This window comes from Rhinatrema bivittatum, chromosome 9 (assembly GCF_901001135.1).
Source record: "Rhinatrema bivittatum chromosome 9, aRhiBiv1.1, whole genome shotgun sequence".
Classification (NCBI taxonomy): domain Eukaryota; kingdom Metazoa; phylum Chordata; class Amphibia; order Gymnophiona; family Rhinatrematidae; genus Rhinatrema; species Rhinatrema bivittatum.
Window position 1 is genome coordinate 351,695 of NC_042623.1, and position 18,611 is coordinate 370,305.

At 43.8% G+C, this 18,611-nt stretch overlaps 1 protein-coding gene across 1 annotated transcript in view; it reads left to right on the forward strand.

The window, feature by feature from the left end:
• Nucleotides 1-7,447: 7,447 nt before the first annotated feature.
• The window catches only part of CD36 (CD36 molecule), a 142,817-nt gene continuing 131,653 nt past the window's right edge, over nucleotides 7,448-18,611 (forward strand). The window contains exon 1 of the mRNA XM_029616476.1: nucleotides 7,448-7,567. Within this exon, the coding sequence (XP_029472336.1) occupies nucleotides 7,448-7,567 (120 nt within the window). The remainder of the gene's footprint in view (nucleotides 7,568-18,611) is intronic.

Sequence of the window (18,611 nt, forward strand, 5' to 3'; positions counted from 1 at the left end):
TTTCCATCAACTCTGGTGGCAGCCTTGAGCGGTGAGGGCTCATGATATCCCCTGTCATTGAAAATACACGTTCACTGGGCACACTGGTTGGTGGACATAACAGATATTGCTGAGCCACTTTGGCTAGGTGTGGCCAGACAGTGGACTTGTGTGCCCAATATGCCAGCGGATCTATCTGCATGTCCTCTGTGGGCTCTGAGAGATACTGTGTCACTGACAGTTGTGCTGGTGTCTCCTTTGCTTGGGTGGGCTGAGAGTCACTCATGCCAGCTGTTTTCTTTCTAGCCCGTAGCAGAACAGATGATTCTTTATGGGCAACATGCTTTTGGCATACTGAAGTGAAGGAGGAGGAGGTAGTAGCTTTCACTGACAGAGTGCTGCTCCTGCTTGGGCTAGCACAATTCTGCCAGTTCCAATCACTCCACCACTTCTAGCTTTCCCTATGGATTTAATGTCACTGCCTACTAGGGATTTCAATTAAAAGAATTATTTCCAAAAGAGGCCCACTGCGGATTTGGCTTCAGAGAGCACCGCTGTCCCAATATACGTGAGTCTGCAAAAATGCCCACTGGCCCACGAGGCTGTGCCTGGATGTATACTAAAACTGGGACCGCTGTATGCACATACCAAGCCTGTAACTACAAAAGAGGCCCACTGGGGATTTGGCATCAGAGAGCACCCCTGTCCCAATATACGTAAGTCTGAAAAAGTGCCCCCTGGCCCACAAGGCTGTGCCTGGATGTACACTAAAACTGGGACCGCAATGTATTGTGCACACACCAATCTTGTAACTACAAAAGAGGCCCACTGGGGATTTGGCTTCAGAGATCACCCCTGGCCCAATATATGTGAGTCTACTGTTTAGTTCAGAAACCAATAAAAAGTAATCTCTTTATCTTTTAATAATTATTGATTTATAAGTATTATATCTGATCTTGAACACTGTTACTGTTTTTGACCATTATATCTGGTCAAATTTTACTTGACTGTCATAAGAAGGTTAAACCCCTAAAAATAACTGCAAAGAGTTTTATATCAGAAGTATTCCATGGTATTATTACTTCTTGATATTTCTTCTGCTTTCAACATGATCATTTCTGCAAGGTTGTTGATAAATTGGATGAGGTGGAGTTGGTATTAGTGTGTTTAATTGGTTTACATCTTTCTTATCTCATAGACAGCAGCAAGTTCATGTTGGTCATGGCTTTTCATTAAAATAAGTACAGTTAAGCCATGTCATAACTTTTTGATTAGTATTTTGACATGATTTTTCTATATTTGTTTGTGCTGTTATAATGTGTATGTTTTAACTGGGTATTTATTTGTTTTTATGGTATCTGCTTAAAACAGATATGCTCTAGGAAGTTGAATATAAGTTTTTAAACAAATAAGATTCTTGGGAATCTACTTCTGTTCAGATACAAAAATGTAAAAAGGGAGTGAACTGGATGAACGTGAATGACCTAACATTAAATCTTGCCAAGACTAAGGCTGTTTATATTTCATGATTGTTGGATTTGTGGACTCTTGAGCCGGCTGAGACGGATGAAGACTCACCATGGGGAGGCCCACTGTCGAAGCTGGGAGGCGGCACTGAGCAGGAGACTGGAGGGATCTTCATCACTGGAAGCCTGAGGTCCCCCCAGGAGGAGCCCGTGAGGATCTGAGCCGCTTGGACTTACGTGCGGTCTCCTGGGGGCTGGTGTTTGAAGAGGAGTTCCTGAAGATTGAGAAAAGAAGGGCCAAAGCCAGGAGGCCAGCTGGAACTTCACCACTGTATGCCCGCGGTCCTCCCGAGAGGAGCTTGTGAGGACTCGAGCCACTTGGACTTAGGAGGGGCCTCCTGGATGAGAGCCGGAGTCAGGAACCAGTGAAGCAAAGCCGTAATCAGAAGCCATGGATGAGCTGAGGTCAGAGGCAGTAGTCAGAAGCCGAAGACAGAAGCCAGTAGTCAGAAGCTGGAATCAGAAGCCAATAGTCAGAAGCTGAGGTCAGGACCCAGTAGTTAGAAACCGAGGTCAGAAGCCAGTAGTCAAAAGCCGAGGTCAGAAGCCAGTAGTCAAAAGCTGGGGTCAATACCCTGAAGACGAAAGCAGCAACTAGTAGCTCTCAAGAGAGAGTGAACCTTGTTGCAAGGCAAGGGAGAAGGGCGTCCAGCAGGGTTATATACCTGCAGCAGCTGACATCATCCTGAGAGGTGGAGGCTTCCTTTCCCACACTGGACCCTTTAATTGTCCAGGCCTTGTGCGCACGAGCGCCTAGTCGGTGGGGTTTGAACAGACAGCGGCATCTCCCCTGCAGAGGGGATGCTACGCCAGAGGCTGCAGGCTGACCAGGCCTCAGCCATGCTGCTGCTGCCGCCAGATACCCGGAGGTAGGTGGGGGGCCAGCCCGCGGACCTCTGCGAGTCAGGCATGCAACAGTACCCGCCTTCTATGCCCCCTTCCTGGGGGCTTCGATTTGGCAGGATGACGTAGATGGAACTGTTGAAGAAGAGCTTTATCCAAAATGTTGGAGGCAGGCTCCCAGGAATTTTCCTCAGGGCCATAACCCTCCCAGGAGAGGAGGTACTCCCATCGTCTGAGGTGGAATCGCACATCTAGAACCTCTTTCACCTGGTAGACGGTGTTCTCCTGGGTCTCAGGCGCATTCAGCTCTGGGATCTTTTTATGGAAGGCAGATAAGACCAAGGGCTTGAGCAAATACATGTGGAACATGTGTACCCTAAGCGTTGATGGAAGACGGAGGCGGTAGGTGACAATGCCCACCCGGTCCAAAATTGTGAATGGGCCGATGTACCATGGAGCCAGCCGCATCAAAGGAAGCCACAGGTGGAGATGTTTAGTACTCAGCCATACCTTTTCCCCAGGGAGAAATGAGGGGGCTGGACATCGTAGGACGTCGGCATACTTTTTTGCCGTGACAGCCGCGTGGAGAAGGTTCTCCCGGGTAACACCCCAGAGGCGGCGTAGCTGTTGGGCTGTGAGCTGCATGGCTGGGGACGATACCGTCAAAGGCAAAGGCAGGGGTGGTCATAGACGTATCCCATAAACTATATGGAAGGGAGACCTGCCGGTAGCAGAGTGTCTATGGTGATTGTAGGAGAATTCTGCCCATGGAAATAAGGCCACCCAATCATTCTGTAGGTCTCCCACGAAGACTCGGAGGAAGGTCTTCAAGGTTCGATTTGTGCGTTCCACTTGGCTATTACCTTGAGGGTGAAAGGTGGTCGTAAAATCCAGTTGAACCCTGAATGTCCTGCAGAGAGTGCCTTCCAATACTTCGCCGTGAATTGTGATCCCCGGTCAGAAGCAATATGAAGGGGGAGTCCATGAAGGCGAAAAATGTGGTGTGTGAAGTGGTTCGCGAGCTCAGGTGCTGTGGGCAACTTGGCGAGAGGGACAAAGTGGGCCATCTTCGAGAATCTATCGATCGTGACCCATATTACCATTTTTCCTTCTGAAGCAGGTAAGTCCATGATGAAGTCGGTGGAAAAATGGGTCCATGGTTCGGTGGGGATAGGTAATGGTTGAAGAAGCCCCCACGGGTGACCAGTCAATGTCTTTTGTCGAGCACAAGTCGGGCAGGAGCTGACGTAGAGGCGAACTTCTCTCTTTACCTGAGGCCACCAGTAATGTTCGGTCAGCAGATCCAAAGTTCGTGCGACCCCCAAATACCCTGCGGTCAAGGAGTCAGGAGCCTAAGACAACACTTTCTTGCACAGGCACACGGGTATGGCCGTTTTACCCATAGGAACCACCTCTGAAGCTGCAAGAAGGACCTTGGCTAGTTCGAGGATATAAAGTGGTGGATCCGGGTTATTTTCTGTTTCAGCTGTGCGAGAGAGGGCATCCGCCCTAATGTTCTTGGAGGCTGGCCTGTACCAGAGGAGGAAATTGAACCGACTAAAGAAGAGCGACCATCAGGCTTGCTGAGAGTTGAGGCGTTGTGCTCGGCACAAGGATTCCAGATTCTTGTGATCCGTATAGACGATCACGGGGTATTGGGCCCCCTCCAGCCATTGTCGCCACTCCTCCAGCGCGAGTTTAATGGCCAGGAGCTCCTTATCGCTGATACTATAATTTCTCTCCACCGGAGAGAATTTTCGGGAATAATAGGAACATAGTAGGTATTTGCCTTTCGTGGATAATTGGCTCAGAACATCCCCTACCGCCACATCAGAGGCATCTACTTTCACGATGAGCTGATGCTGTGGATTTGGATGGTGGAGACAGACATCAAGGAGAAAGGCTTCCTTCAGGTTCTGGAAAGCATCTCTTGCCATCTGGGACCAATTCTTTGCATCGGCACCCTTCCTGGGGTAAGGAACGTAAGTGGTGCTACCATCCAGGAGTAATGGGGTATGAACTGGCGATAGAAATTGGCAAAGCCCAGGAAGTGTTGTAGGGCTTTGACCCCTACCGGCTGTGGCCAATCTCGAATGGCCGCCACTTTATCAGGGTCATAAGAACATAAGAAAATGCCATACTGGTCAGACCAAGGGTCCATCAAGCCCAGCATCCTGTTTCCAACAGTGGCCAATCCAGGCCATAAGAACCTGGCAAGTACCCAAGCCTGTGGATGAAACTATATATCCGAGGAATGGCAAGGACTCCTGCTCAAACTGGCACTTCTCTAGCTTAGCGAAGAGACGATTGTCCCAAAGTTTCTGTACTACTTGCCACACTTGTACACAGTGCGTGGACAAGTCCTTGGAATATATCAACACATCGTTGAGATACACGATCCCTAGGTTCTGGCGTTTCCCGGCCATTCACCACATTGGGCTAGGAAGTGCCCCTTGCCACCGCAGTAGAGGCACAGCCCTTGAGCGCATCGTCGTCTTCTCTCCTCCTGCGAGATGGGACCTTGACCTATCTGCATAGGCTCTACGTCTTGGTTTCTGGGAGAGGCTGAGGAGGAGGATACCGGTCGGGAAAATGTAGGCCCAGATTTATTGGGTTTACGATCGGGCCTCCCTTCCCGAAAACGGCGTTGGATATGGTGGTCCACCCGTCCAGCCAGATCGATCAGGCTGTTCAGGTCATCCAGGAGGTCTCTTGCCGCTAGCTCATCTTGGAGTCTTGAAATATAGAAAAGTCTTCTAGGAAAATGCCGTGGAGGCTGTCGTCCCCCCAGTCTAGCTCAGCTGCGAGTGTTCGGAATTCCACTGCATACTCAGCAAGGGGCCGGTTACCTTGGCATAGCTGAAGTAACTCAGAGGCAGCAGTGGGTCTGTGAGAGGGCTCATCGAAGATATGACGGAAGGCAGAGACAAACTGAACCAGATTCCCTAGAAGGGGATCTTTATGCTCTCATAGTGGAGAAGCGCAGGCCAGGGGCTTCCCGTCCAACAAGGAAATTATATAACTTGTCTTAATCTGATCTGTCAAAAACTGGGAAGGTTGCAGATTGAATCGGATGAAACACTGACTGAGAAATCCACGGCAGTACTTCGCTTCCCCTGAGTACCGTGAAGGTGCCGGTAGTTGTGTGGGCGTTACTGGTCCGAGGTTGGCCGCGGCAACTGGTACCGGAGGCACAATCGCTGGAGGTGCATCTAACTGATTGGCCAGTCTCTGTACGGTCTCCATCAGGAAATCAATGCAGATTTGCTGCTGTTGCAATCGCTGGGCAAGTCCGGGAATGGCCTTTAAGCCCGTCACGTCCGCCGGGTCCAAGGCCTTGCAAACTGTTGGATTCGTGGACCCTTGAGCCAGCTGAGACAGATGAAGACTCACCGTGGGGAGGCCCACTGTGGATGTCGAAGCCGGGAGGCGGCACTGAACAGGAGACCAGAGGGATCTTCACCACTGGAAGCCCAAGTTCCCCCCCCAGGAGGAGCCCATGAGGACCCGAGCCGCTTGGACTTACGTGCGGTCTCCTGAAGGCCGGTGTCTGAAGAGGAGTTCCTGAAGATTGAGAAGAGAAGGGCCGAAGCCAGGAGGCCAGCTGGAACTTCACCACTGGAAGCCCGCAGTCCCCCCAAGAGGAGCTTGTGAGGACCCGAGCTGCTTGGACTTAGAAGGGGCCTCCTGGTCAAGAGCCAGAGTCAGGAACCAGTGGAGCGAAGCCAGAATCAAAAGCCATGGACGAGCCGAGGTCAGAGGCCGAAGACAGAAGCCAGTAGTCAGAAGCCGAGGTCAGAAGCCAGTAGACAAAAGCCGGGGTCGATAGCCAGAAGACGAAAGCAGCAACTAGTAGCTCTCAAGAGAGAGTGAACCTTGTTGCAAGGCAAGGGAGAAGGGCGTCCAGAAGGGTTATATACCTGCAGCATCTGACGTCATCCTGAGAGGTGGAGGCTTCCTTTCCCACGCTGGGCCCTTTAAATGTCCGGGCCTTGTGCGCGCGCACCTAGGGGGCGGGGTTTGAACAGACATCAGTGGCGACTCCCCTGCAGAGAGGACGCCGCGCCGGAAGCTGCAGACCCAACCAGGCCTCAACCACGCTGCCGCTACTGCCAGATACCCGGAGGTAGGTGGGGGGCTGGCCCGCGGACCTCCACAGGTCGGGCACACAACAATGATCCTTAAATCTTGACTTGAGTCTGCTTATTGGTTATTGAAGGGTTTACTATTCCCTTTTCAAATGTGGCCAGAGATTTAGGCATACAGATTAATAATTTGTTTTACTTTTTGAATTACAGTTCAAATCAATGCTTAAGTCAAGATTTTTTAAACATTGAAAAGCTTGTCTAGAAGTGACTTCCAGACTGTATAATTCAAGCATTTGTCTTGACTTCAGTTGACTATTGTAGTTCCTTATATATTGGTTTGCTTAAGGGACAGATGAAGGCTGTTTAATTTCTATTAAATGCTTTCCGCCAGGCTCATCTCTAGATATCCAATTCGTGAACATATCACCCCAATATTAAAAGAACATTGGTTACCTTTGATTCATAGAATAAAATATAAGAAACTGATACAGGTGTATAAGGCCATTAGGGGTGAGGGTCTGTCTTATTTATCTTCTTTATTGTTGCTTTATTAGCGCCCTGAATACCTTCGATTGGCTAAGACTTTTTTGTTAGTAATTTCTTCTTTAAAGAACAGGGATTAAAAGTCACTCATTGAGGCTTTTCATTAAAATAAGTACAGTTAAGCCATGTCATAACGTTTTGATTAGTATTTTGACATGTTTTTTCTATATTTGTTTGTGCTGTTATAATGTGTATGTTTTAACTGGGTATTTATTTGTTTTTATGGTATCTGCTTAAAACAGATATGCTCTAGGAAGTTGAATATAAGTTTTTAAATAAATAAGCATGTTCTATTATCTTATCTACTCTTTACCTTGTTGTATTGTGCACTTTGATCTTTGATGCCTGGTTGGTGTTTCCTCTGTTCTCTAGTCATAATGTACGTTAGTTATCCAGAGTAGAAATATGACTATAAAAGGAACCCCAGAGCTGGAATCACGAATCAGTCATATACTGTGAATCTGCAGAATGGGCTGCAAAACACAATACATCCTCATTGCTGGAGCTGCTGTTGGTGGACTACTGGCCATACTTGGTGGTATTCTAATACCCATTGGAAATATGATCATTGAGGACAAAATTAAAAAGGTACAGCTGTATAGTAGATATCAGTGAGCTATTCTGAATTGCTTTACATAACAATATTTGTGTCCTTTTTAGATGAAATGTTGAGTTGTTTATCTCATTATAAAATACAAGTTTTCCAAGATATGTACATGTAAATAATGTTTTAACAGAATTTTTCAAATCTTTTGTTTAAGAAGTAGCAAAGGGTCCTATAATTTCCCTTATACTTATTAATTTAGATTTTGAATTCCTTTCTTGTTATTTAACTTACAAAACTTTTATTCTATTTGATGGATATATCATATGTTCTATTCTGTTAGCTTATAATTCATACTATATAATAAACACAATGCATCCAGAGTAGCAAACAAATTATAGATTAATACAAATAACAGTATCAGTATAAAATATTCCAGTCAAACATACACAGTACATAGATGTCAACAAATTTGTTAACACTAATAAATCTCTTTGTAGTTATTTTAGGGGTTTAACCCTCTTGTGACAGTCAAGTAAAATTTGACCAGATATAATGGTAAAAAGCAGTAACAGTGTTCAAGATCAGATATAATACTTATAAATCAATAATTATTAAAAGATTTTTATTAGTTTCTGAACTAAACAGTAATCAATTAATCTCATACATAAGATGTGCATGATAAACTGTACAACCATGAGCAATCTAAACATTGCAGGATCAAAACTTAGGGAGTGGAAGAATTAGAATAACCTCCAGGTTAGAAGAGCAGGCTGAGAACCAGGGAGAAGCTCAGGACTTAAATTCCACTGCTGCTTCTTTTAACCCTGGGCAAGTCACTACCCCTTTTATTGCTTCAGCCTGATTTTCTAAGGTTTTTTTCCCATTCTGGGTCTACAAGAAGGGTGCTTAGTAAATGAGGCCGTTAGAATGTGAGGTTTCTGACTATGGGGAATACCTGCAATTATCTGAATATAATCTGCTTTACAATGCTTGAAAGGCAGAATATTTAAAAAATCTATTGCTACATGTAAAGCACTGTTTTATGCATAGAATGAAGTTTTATAAAATTGCCCATATGATGTGCATATAAACTTATATGCGTATGTCCTGTTCTCACATAAGTTTACCTAGACTGTGTGGAAGTGCTCCCAGCGGCAGAGTTGGGTAGAGCTGTAACCTGCATGTTCACTTTTTCATAAATCCATGTGAAATGTAAGTGCTCCTGAAAGCAGATGAAGGTAGTTTTTGTGGGATCATTTTTAAACTGAAAGTACATACTTAGGTCCCCTTTGAAAATTTGTGTAACTTAGGCAATATTTGCTTTACAAGTTATCCTTGATGTTACAAAATGACTCTCCATATAACTAATAAATGTCATCTCTGAAATAATAAGCTAATGCATCAGACAGTACAATGTATCTTGCTTTCTATATAAACCTTCTATTAAAATAGCCATGCTAAAATTGACTTTTTATAATTTTTAAACGCCATCATATTTATTTGCTCAAAAAATGAAAAAAATCAACCCGACCCGATTGTCAGTTTTTCATCCTTTCCCGTACCCTATGTCCTGAGGGTTTTTTTGACAATCTATTTTCAGACTGGAAACATTGAACGTTCATGTTCCTAAGCGCCAAGTTTGCTTAGCTCTTAGTGTTATTTATGCACTAGAAGAAAAGATCCAACAGCAGCAAGTCTAATTCTCCAAAACTGACAAAAATGTAAATGCACTGTGACTAAGAGTAAAATGCCATGATTTAGGGAGGGACTGACCACAGACTGCAATTAATCTGCCAGTTTCTAGGACATTATTAATCCCCAAATATAGTTTAAGCTAAAACCGCTATTATCAATATTAAGGAAAAATAATTAACACATTTAGTGCTAAGACTGTTTCACTAAAGTGGTGTAGCCTGCGCTAATGTTAATGTCTGTTTTTATTGCAGTCTGCCCTATTATTATTTCCCATGAGGCAGACTCCTAAATAATCCCTAAACCAGCATTAATATTAGTGAATCAACCTGTAAATTAGCTGAACCTACAGCATCTAGAGAATAGCACTTCCACGTTTCCATATCTTGTGTATAAGGATTAAGGAGAAAGCTGTAGTGTTAGTAGTTATAAAGTACCTCAATGTGTTTTCTGTCTCGATCTGGCAATAAGGAAAAAACATTTGCACAGTAACATAGTATTGTCGGCAGAAAAAGACCAAATTGTCCGTCCAGTCTGCCCAGCAAGCTTCCAATGGCAGCAACTGCCGCTCCGTGCAGGTTACCCCCAAGTATCTGTTAAGGGTAGCAACTGCCATTCCATACAGGTCACCCCCAAGTGTCAGTTAAGGGAAGTAACTGCTGCTCCATGCAGGTTACCCCCATGTTTCTATTAAGGGCAGTAACTGCTAGAGATGTGCATTCGTTTTTGCCGAATTGGAAAATTGCAACAAAATTGTCCAATTCGGCATGTTTCAGGGAGCCCGAAAAAAATCTGGATTTTCCAATTTTTTCGCAAAAATTCGTTTTTCCGATTAGTGCGCACTAACGGGAGTCAGTGCGTGCTAACCCCCCGTTAGTGCGCGCTAACTCCCGTTAGTGCGCACTGACAAAAACTAACAAAAAGTAACAAAAAATAACAAAATCTAACGGTTTTTGTTAGTGCGCACTAACAGGAGTTAGCGCGCACTAACGGGGAGTTAGCGCGCACTAACTGGGAGTTAGCGCGCACTAACTAAAAATCGATTTTTCGCGAAAAAAAAGACCCGAACCGAAAAAAAACGACATTTTCCATGGCGGCCGAAAAACGAAGAATGACACGAACACAAAAAACGATGCACATCTCTAGTAACTGCTGCTCCATGCAGGTTACCCCCATGTTTCTGTTAAGGGCAGTAACTGCTGCTCTGTGCAGGTTACCCCCATGTTTCTGTTAAGGGTAGTAACTGCTGCTCCATGCAGGTTACCCCATGTTTCTATTAAGGGCAGTAACTGCTGCTCCATGCAGGTTACCCCCATGTTTCTGTTAAGGGAAGTAACTGCTGCTCTGTGCAGGTTATCCCCATGTTTCTGTTAAGGGTAGTAACTGCTGCTCCATGCAGGTTACCCCCATGTTTCTATTAAGGGAAGTAACTGCTGCTCTGTGCAGGTTACCCCCATGTTTCTGTTAAGGGTAGTAACTGCTGCTCCATGCAGGTTACCCCCATGTTTCCGTTAAGGGCAGTAACTGCCGCTCAATGAAGGTTATCCCCATGTTTCTGTTAAGGGTAGTAACTGCCGCTCAATGAAAGTTACCCCCAAGTATTTGTTAAGGGTAGCAACTGCCATTCCATACAGGTCACCCCCAAGTGTCCGTTAAGGGCAGTAACTGCCGCTCAATGAAAGTTACCCCCAAGTATCTGTTAAGGGTAGCAACTGCCATTCCATACAGGTCACCCCCAAGTGTCCGTTAAGGGCAGTAACTGCCGCTCAATGAAAGTTACCCCCAAGTATCTGTTAAGGGTAGCAACTGCCATTGCATACAGGTCACCCCCAAGTATCCGTTAAGGGCAGTAACAGGCCGCTCAATGAAAGTTACCCCCAAGTGTCCATTAAGGGCAGTAACAGGCCGCTCAATGAAAGTTACCCCCAAGTATCTGTTAAGGATAGTAACTGGTGCTCCGTGCAGGTTACCCCCATGCCTGATGTTAACGACAGTAATACAAGCAAAACCCAGCAACTGTCTAACTCATAACAAAATAATTGCAAAATTATTTATGTGGTGATCAGCTTTCCTGATAATTCAGACAATGCTGCTTAAACGTTCTTTGCAGAAGCATTATCTATCCCCAATATCAGGGGTAGATTTTTAAACTTGTGCGAGAGCGTCCATGTGCGCGTGTTATAAAATCAGGGATCAGCGCACGCAAGGGGGTGCACCGAGCCACACTGCCTTCCCCCGTTCCCTACCCCCCACCCCACCTTCCCTTCCCCTACCTCCCCCACCTTTTCCCCCTAACTTTTTCTTTTTTTGTCTTCTGTTTCAAAACTTACTTTAGCCCTGGGGCTGAAGTAAGTTGTGCGCACCGGTTGACTGCAGGTGCGTGATCCCCGGCACATGGCCACTGTGTCGGAGGCCTCTGACCCCGCCATTCCCCACCCACACCCTGCCCCAGACAGCCCTTTTAGTAAAGCCCTGGGACTTCGACACTTCCCGGGGCTTTACGCACGTCGCCGAGCCTTTTGAAGATATGCCCGGTGGGCGTAAGTCACTCTATGCGCGTAGAGCTTTGAAAATCCGGCCCGCAGTGTATTAGTACCCCAGGTTGTAAACGTCGGGGCCCAGCATTGACTGTCTTCAGAATCCGATAACCTTTTATTATTTTCCCACTGTGAAAGCGGAGGGTGATGTTGCACTTGTGTTAAAATCATCAAGGCTAATAGGTTAAGGATAGTAATCCCCAATGCTTCTGGTTAAGGGTACTTACTGCTGCTCTATGCAAGTTACCCCCATGCACCCTTTTCTTTATTATCTTCCTCAAGCCTTAGGGACCCTATGTCCTTTTGAATCCATTTTCTGTTTTGGTCCTCACCACATCTTCTGGAAAAGCATTCCAGGCATCCACCACCCTGTCTGTGAAAAAAATGTTTCTTTGTGTTGGTTCTGAGTCATCCCCCCTGAGGTTTCATATCTTGAACCCTGATTCTGCTGTTTGATTTCCAATGGAAAAGGTTAGAGGATCGTACATTATTAAAACTTTTCAGCTATCTGAAGGTTGGTATCATGTTTCTCCTATACCTCTCTTCCAGGGAATACATATTCAGATCCTTCAGCATTTCTTCATAAGTCTTCTGATACTGACCCCACACTATTTTGGTCACTCTTCTCTGGACCACCTCTGTTCTGTCTCTATCTTTTTTTAGATATGGTCTCCAAAACTGAATACAGTAAGGTAAGGCTTCACCAAGGACCTGTAAAAGGGCATTATCACCTCTTTTTTTCTTACTGATTATTCCTCTTTCTATGCAGCCCAGCATTCTTCTGGCTTTAGTTATTTCCTTGTCACATTGCCACATGGCCTTCAGAACAGCGGGCACTATCACCAAAAATCCCTCTTCCAGTCTGTCACATTAGTCTTTCACCCCTAGCACATACAATTGTTTTGGCTTACTGTACACCAGATTCATGACTTTGCACTTCTTGGCATTAAATCTCAACTGCCAAATCCTCAGTGAACCAAATCACTGTGAATATGCAAGATGTGGTAGGCCAGATTGACAAATTGAAGAGAAGTAAATCACCTGGACCAGATGGTGTATACTCCAGGGTTCTGAAAGAACTCCAAAATGAAATTTCAGACCTATTACAATTAAATTGTAACCTATCAATAAAATCATCCATTGTACCTGAAGACTGGAAGGTGGCCAATATAACCCTGATATTTAAAAAGAGTTCCAGGGGTGAGCTGAGAAACTATAGACCAGTGAGCCTGACTTCAGTGCCGGGAAAAATCATGGAAACTATTATAAAGAATAAAATCACAAAACATTTACATAGACATAGTTTAATGGGACACAGCCAGCATGGATTTACCCAAGGGACGTCTTGCTCACAAATCTACATTTTTTTGAAGGAATGAATAAACATGTGGACAAAGGTGAACTGGTAGTTTGGTGTATTTGGATTTTCAGAAAGCATTTGATAAAGTACCTAATGAGAGGCTTCTAAGAAAACTAAAAAGTCATGGGATAGGAGGCGATGTCCTTTCATGGATTACAAACTGGTTAAAAGACAGGAAACAGAGAGTAGGATTAAATGGTCAATTTTCTCAGTGGAAAAGGGTAAACAGTGGAGTGCCTCAGGGATCTGTACTTGGATCGGTGCTTTTCAATATATATATATATAAAAAATCTGGAAAGGAATAAGACGATTGAGGTTATCAAATTTGCGGATGATACAAAATTATTCAGAGTAGTTAAATCACAAGCGGATTGTGATACATTACAGGAGGACCTTGCAAGACTGGAAGATTGGGCATCCAAATAGCAGATGAAATTTAATGTGGACAAGTGCAAGGTGTTGCATATAGGGAAAAATAACCCTTGCTGTAGTTACACGATGTTAGGTTCCATATTAGGAGCTACCACCCAGGAAAAAGATCTAGGCATCATAGTGGATAATACTTTAAAATTGTCTGCTCAGTGTGCTGCAGCAGTCAAAAAAGCAAACAGAATGTTAGGAATTATTAGGAAGGGAATGGTTAATAAAACAGAAAATGTCATAATGCCTCTGTATCGCTCCATGGTGAGACCGCACCTTGAATACTGTGTACAATTCTGGTCGCCGCATTTCAAAAAAGATATAATTGCGATGGAGAAGGTACAGAGAAGGGCAACCAAAATGATAAAGGGGATGGAACAGCTCCCCTATGAGAAAAGACTGAAGAGATTAGGGCTGTTCAGCTTGGAGAAGAGATGGCTGAGGGGGGATATGATAAAGGTCTTTAAGATCATGAGAGGTCTTGAACGAGTAGATGTGAATCGGTTATTTACACTTTCGAATAATAGAAGGACTAGGGGGCATTCCATGAAGTTAGCAAGTAGCACATTTAAGACTAATTGGAGAAAATTATTTTTCACTCAATGCACAATTAAGCTCTGGAATTTGTTGCCAGAGGATGTGGTTAGTGCAGTTAGTGTAGCTGGGTTCAAAAACGGTTTGGATAAGTTCTTGGAGGAGAAGTCCATTAACGGCTATTAATCAAGTTTACTTAGGGAATAGCTACTGTTATTAATTGCATCAGTAGCATGGGATCTTCTTAGTGTTTGGGTAATTGCCAGGTTCTTGTGGCCTGGATTGGCCTCTGTTGGAAACAGGATGCTGGGCTTGATGGACCCTTGGTCTGACCCAGCATGGAAATTTATTATGTTCTTATGTTCTTAACTGCTCTTCTTGGATTCCACAACTCCAGCAGCTCCTCAGCCCCAAAGTCTGAATGAGAAAAAGAGCAGCTTCATTCAACAATCATCATAAGGGAACTCTGGTACTCCTTAGTAAATGTGCCCTGTGCAATCCAACAGGTTATCCCAAAATCCAGCACTGGGATGGGGTTCATTTTTGCTATCAGAAATGAGGAGAAAGGTAAGAAATAGCTTGTTTGTCTTCTAGCTTTATAAAAGATGATCTATCTACTTTCTTTGTCAAATTTTCTGTAAATGTCAAGCAGGCACTTTTTCAGAAAGCATGAAGAGTGATCCTAGGTACATAAGATATGTCATACTGGGTCAGACCAAGAGTCCATCAAGCCAGGTATTCTGTTTCTAACAGTGGCCAATCCAAGTTACAAATACCTAGCAAGTACCCAAACGTTAGATAGATCACAAGCTACTATTCCTTATTAATTAATAACAGTTTATGGATTTTTCCTCTAGGAACTTATCAAAACCTCTTTTAAACCCAGTTACACTAACTGCTGTAACCACATCTTCTGGCAATGAATTGCAGAGCTTAACTATGTGCTGAGTGAAAAAGAATTTTCTTCAATTTGTTTTAAATGAGCTACTTGCTAACTTCATGTAGTGCCCCCCTAAACTTTCTATTATCTGAGAGAGTAAATAACCATTTCACATTTACTTGTTCAAGTCCTTTTATGATTTTGAAGTCCTCTGTCATATCCCCCCCCCCCCCTCCTCAGTCGTCTCTTCTCCAAACTGAACGGCCCTAACTTCTTTAGCCTTTCCTTATAAGGGAGCCATTCCATGTCCGTTATCATTTTGGTTGCCCTTCTCTGTACCTTCTCCATCGCAATTATATCTTTTTTGAGATGTGGCAACCAGAATTGTACACAGTATTCAAGGTGTGGTCTCACCATGGAGCAATATAGAGGCATTATGACATTTTCCGTTTTATTCACCATTCCCTTTCTAATAATTCCCAACATTCTGTTTGCTTTTCTGACTGCTGCAGCACCACCAAACCAATTATTTCAATGTGTTATCCACTATGATGACTAAATCTCTTTCCTGGGTGGTAACTCCTAAGATAGAATCTAACATTGTGAACTACAAGGTTTTTTTTTCCCCTATTTGCATTACACTTGTGCAGATTAAATTTCATCTACTATTTAGAAGCCCAATCTTCCAGTTTCACAAGGTCCTCCCGCAATTTATCACAATCCACTTGAGATTTAACAACTCTGCATAATGTTGTGTCATCTGCAAATTTGATCACTTCACTCATTGCATCCCTTTCCAGATCATTTATATATACATTAACACACACCAGTCCAAGTACAGATCCCTGAGGCACTCCGCTGTTTACCCTTTTCCACTGAGTACACTACATCTACCGATTTACCATTATCCACATATTTATTAACCCCTTCAAAAAAATGAAGTAGATTTGTTAGGCAAGACTTCCCTTGGGTAAATCCATGTTGACTGTGTCCCATTAAACCATGTCTTTCTATATGCTCTACGATTTCGATCTTGAGAATAGTTTCCACTATTTTTCCTGGCACTGAAGTCAGGCTCACTGGTCTGTAGTTACCCGGATTGCCCCTGGAGCCTTTTTTAAATATTGGGGTTACATTGGCCACCCTCCAGTCTTCAGGTACAATGGATGATTTTAATGATAGGTTACAAATTTTAACTAATAGATCAGAAATTTCATTTTTTAGTTTCTTCAGTGCCCTAGGATGCATACCATCTGGTCCAGGTGATTTGCTACTCTTTAGTTTGTCAATCTGGCCTACTATATCTTCCAGGTTCACAGTGATTTCGTTCAGTTCGTCTGACTCATCACCCCTGAAAACCATCTCCGGAACTGGTATCTCCTCAACATCCTCATTAGTAAACATGAAGCAAAGAATTCATTTAGTCTTTCTGCAATGGCCTTATCTTCCCTAAAAGCCCTTTTAACCCCTCGGTCATCTAATGGTCCAACCAACTCCCTCACAGGTTTCTTGCTTCGGATATATTTAAAAACATTTTTATTATGAGTTTTTGCCTCTATGGCCAACTTCATTTCAAATTCTGTCTTCGCCTGTCTTATCAATGTTTTACACTTAACAATGCTTATGTTTTATCCTATTTTCTTCAGTTTGTCCTGTGGTGCCCCTCCTAACCTACCCAGATGGTCTGCAGGACTGAGGATCACATGTTTGTGACTCCCTTCCATTCCCCTCCCTTTGCCCCCTAGGAAGAAGGCTGGAGCTGAGGTCCAGCATTTCTCTCTCACCACCTCCTCTTGCTGCTGGCTCCTCTCCTTCCCATGGAGATCAGCTGTTTCAACTGTGTGGGAGAGAGATTAGCCCATAGTAAGAGGAAATGCTTAGATAGAAGTGTTCAGCCATGGATCTTGCTTATAAGACCATGCGGGGGAGAGGATAGAAAGTAAGGAGGGAGAGTTGGAAGCTGAGTGAGAAGAGGCAGAAAGATAGAGGGTGAGGGGCAATAGAAAATGCAAGGTGAGGGAGGGACGTTTGGAATATGAAAGCTGAGGGAAAGGGGGAGGTTAAAAGGAGAAGGAGGATGGAAGATAAGAGGGTAATACAATGGAAAGCATTGGAAGGTGAGGGAGGAAAGAGAAGGAAAAGGGAAAAGGAAGGAAAGGGGAAGATTAAAGGTGAAGGAGATTGGAAGGTAAAGGAGGGGAGGATGGAAGTTGAGGGAGGAAGATGGAAAGGGGGATTAGAAGGTGAAGGGGCTGGAAGGATATAAGCATGGTTTTCTCACAGTTTGTGAAGCAGGAGATAGGGAGGTAAGATTGTTAGGGGAGAGGGGCTGATTCAGTGCCAGAACCTGGAGCATTTTGGGAGGGAGTGGGCAATACTTTCAATAACCCCCCAAACTCCACTTATGGCAGGAGTGGCCAACCTCAGTCCTTGAAAACCAAAATAGGTCAGATTTTCAGCAAATCCACAATGAATATGCATCAGAGAAATCTGCATACAATGGAGGCAGTGTATGCAAAAATATTTCATGCAGATTTATTGTGGATATCCAACCTTGATAGAACTATGCATTTCAAAACCGATTTCATGCAGATTGAGTCTGTAACTCAGGTTCGTGATTTAGGTATTATCATTGATCATGAATTAAAATTGAATTCTGATATAATACATAAAATTAGAGAAGGTTATCATTCATTCATTCATTCATTCATTCATTCATTCATTCATTCATTTATTTATTTATTTATTTATTTATTTATTTATTTAAGGCTTTTATATACTGACTTTCTTGATACAGATCAAATCAACTCGGTTTACATCGAACTAAGCAGTTAACCATAACCAAATAACCTGAGACAAATTGAAGGAGCATATCGTTACATTATAACAAGGGCGCCTAAACTGGGAATAGGAAATAAAGGGGGGAGAAAGAAGATAAAGTACTATATACAAGAGGGTATGGGAGGGAGGCAGGGAGCCAACCTCATTATGACTTGTTTGTGTGATTTAGTGCTTGTTTATTTACAGAGGTGATGGAACAATTCTGAGTCAAGCTGTTGGGCTAGGAATAGGGAAGGCTTGACCGAACAGCCATGTCTTAAGTTTCTTTTTAAAAGTTAGTAGACAGGTTTCCTGCCTGAGGTCCGGAGGCATGGTGTTCCAGATGGAGGGACCTGTTATTGAGAAAGTCCGGTCTCTGATGTTTGAGTGGTGCACCACTTTGATTGGAGGAACGTGTAAGGATCCCTTGTAGGCTTCCCTTAAGGGTCTGGCTGAAGAGTGCAGTTTGAGAGGGTGTAGCAGTTCAAGAGGGGTCTGATGGTGAATGTTTTTGTGAATAATTGTGAATGATTTATGGAGAATCCTAAAGTTTACTGGGAGCCAATGAAGATCTTTTAATATAGGAGAGATGTGCTCTCTCCGATTGGTATTCATCAAAATTCTCGCCGCCGCATTTTGGAGCAATTGGAGGGGTTTTATAGTAGTAGCCAGAAGACCTTGCAAGATGGAGTTGCAGTAATCGATCTTGGTGAACACACTTGATGTTCTCCAAGATCGATTACTGCAGGTTCTCCAAGATCGATTACTGAGGTTTAAGACGTTTTAACACATGACATCATAAATGTCATGTGTTAAAACGTCTTAAACCTCAATTAGAATTC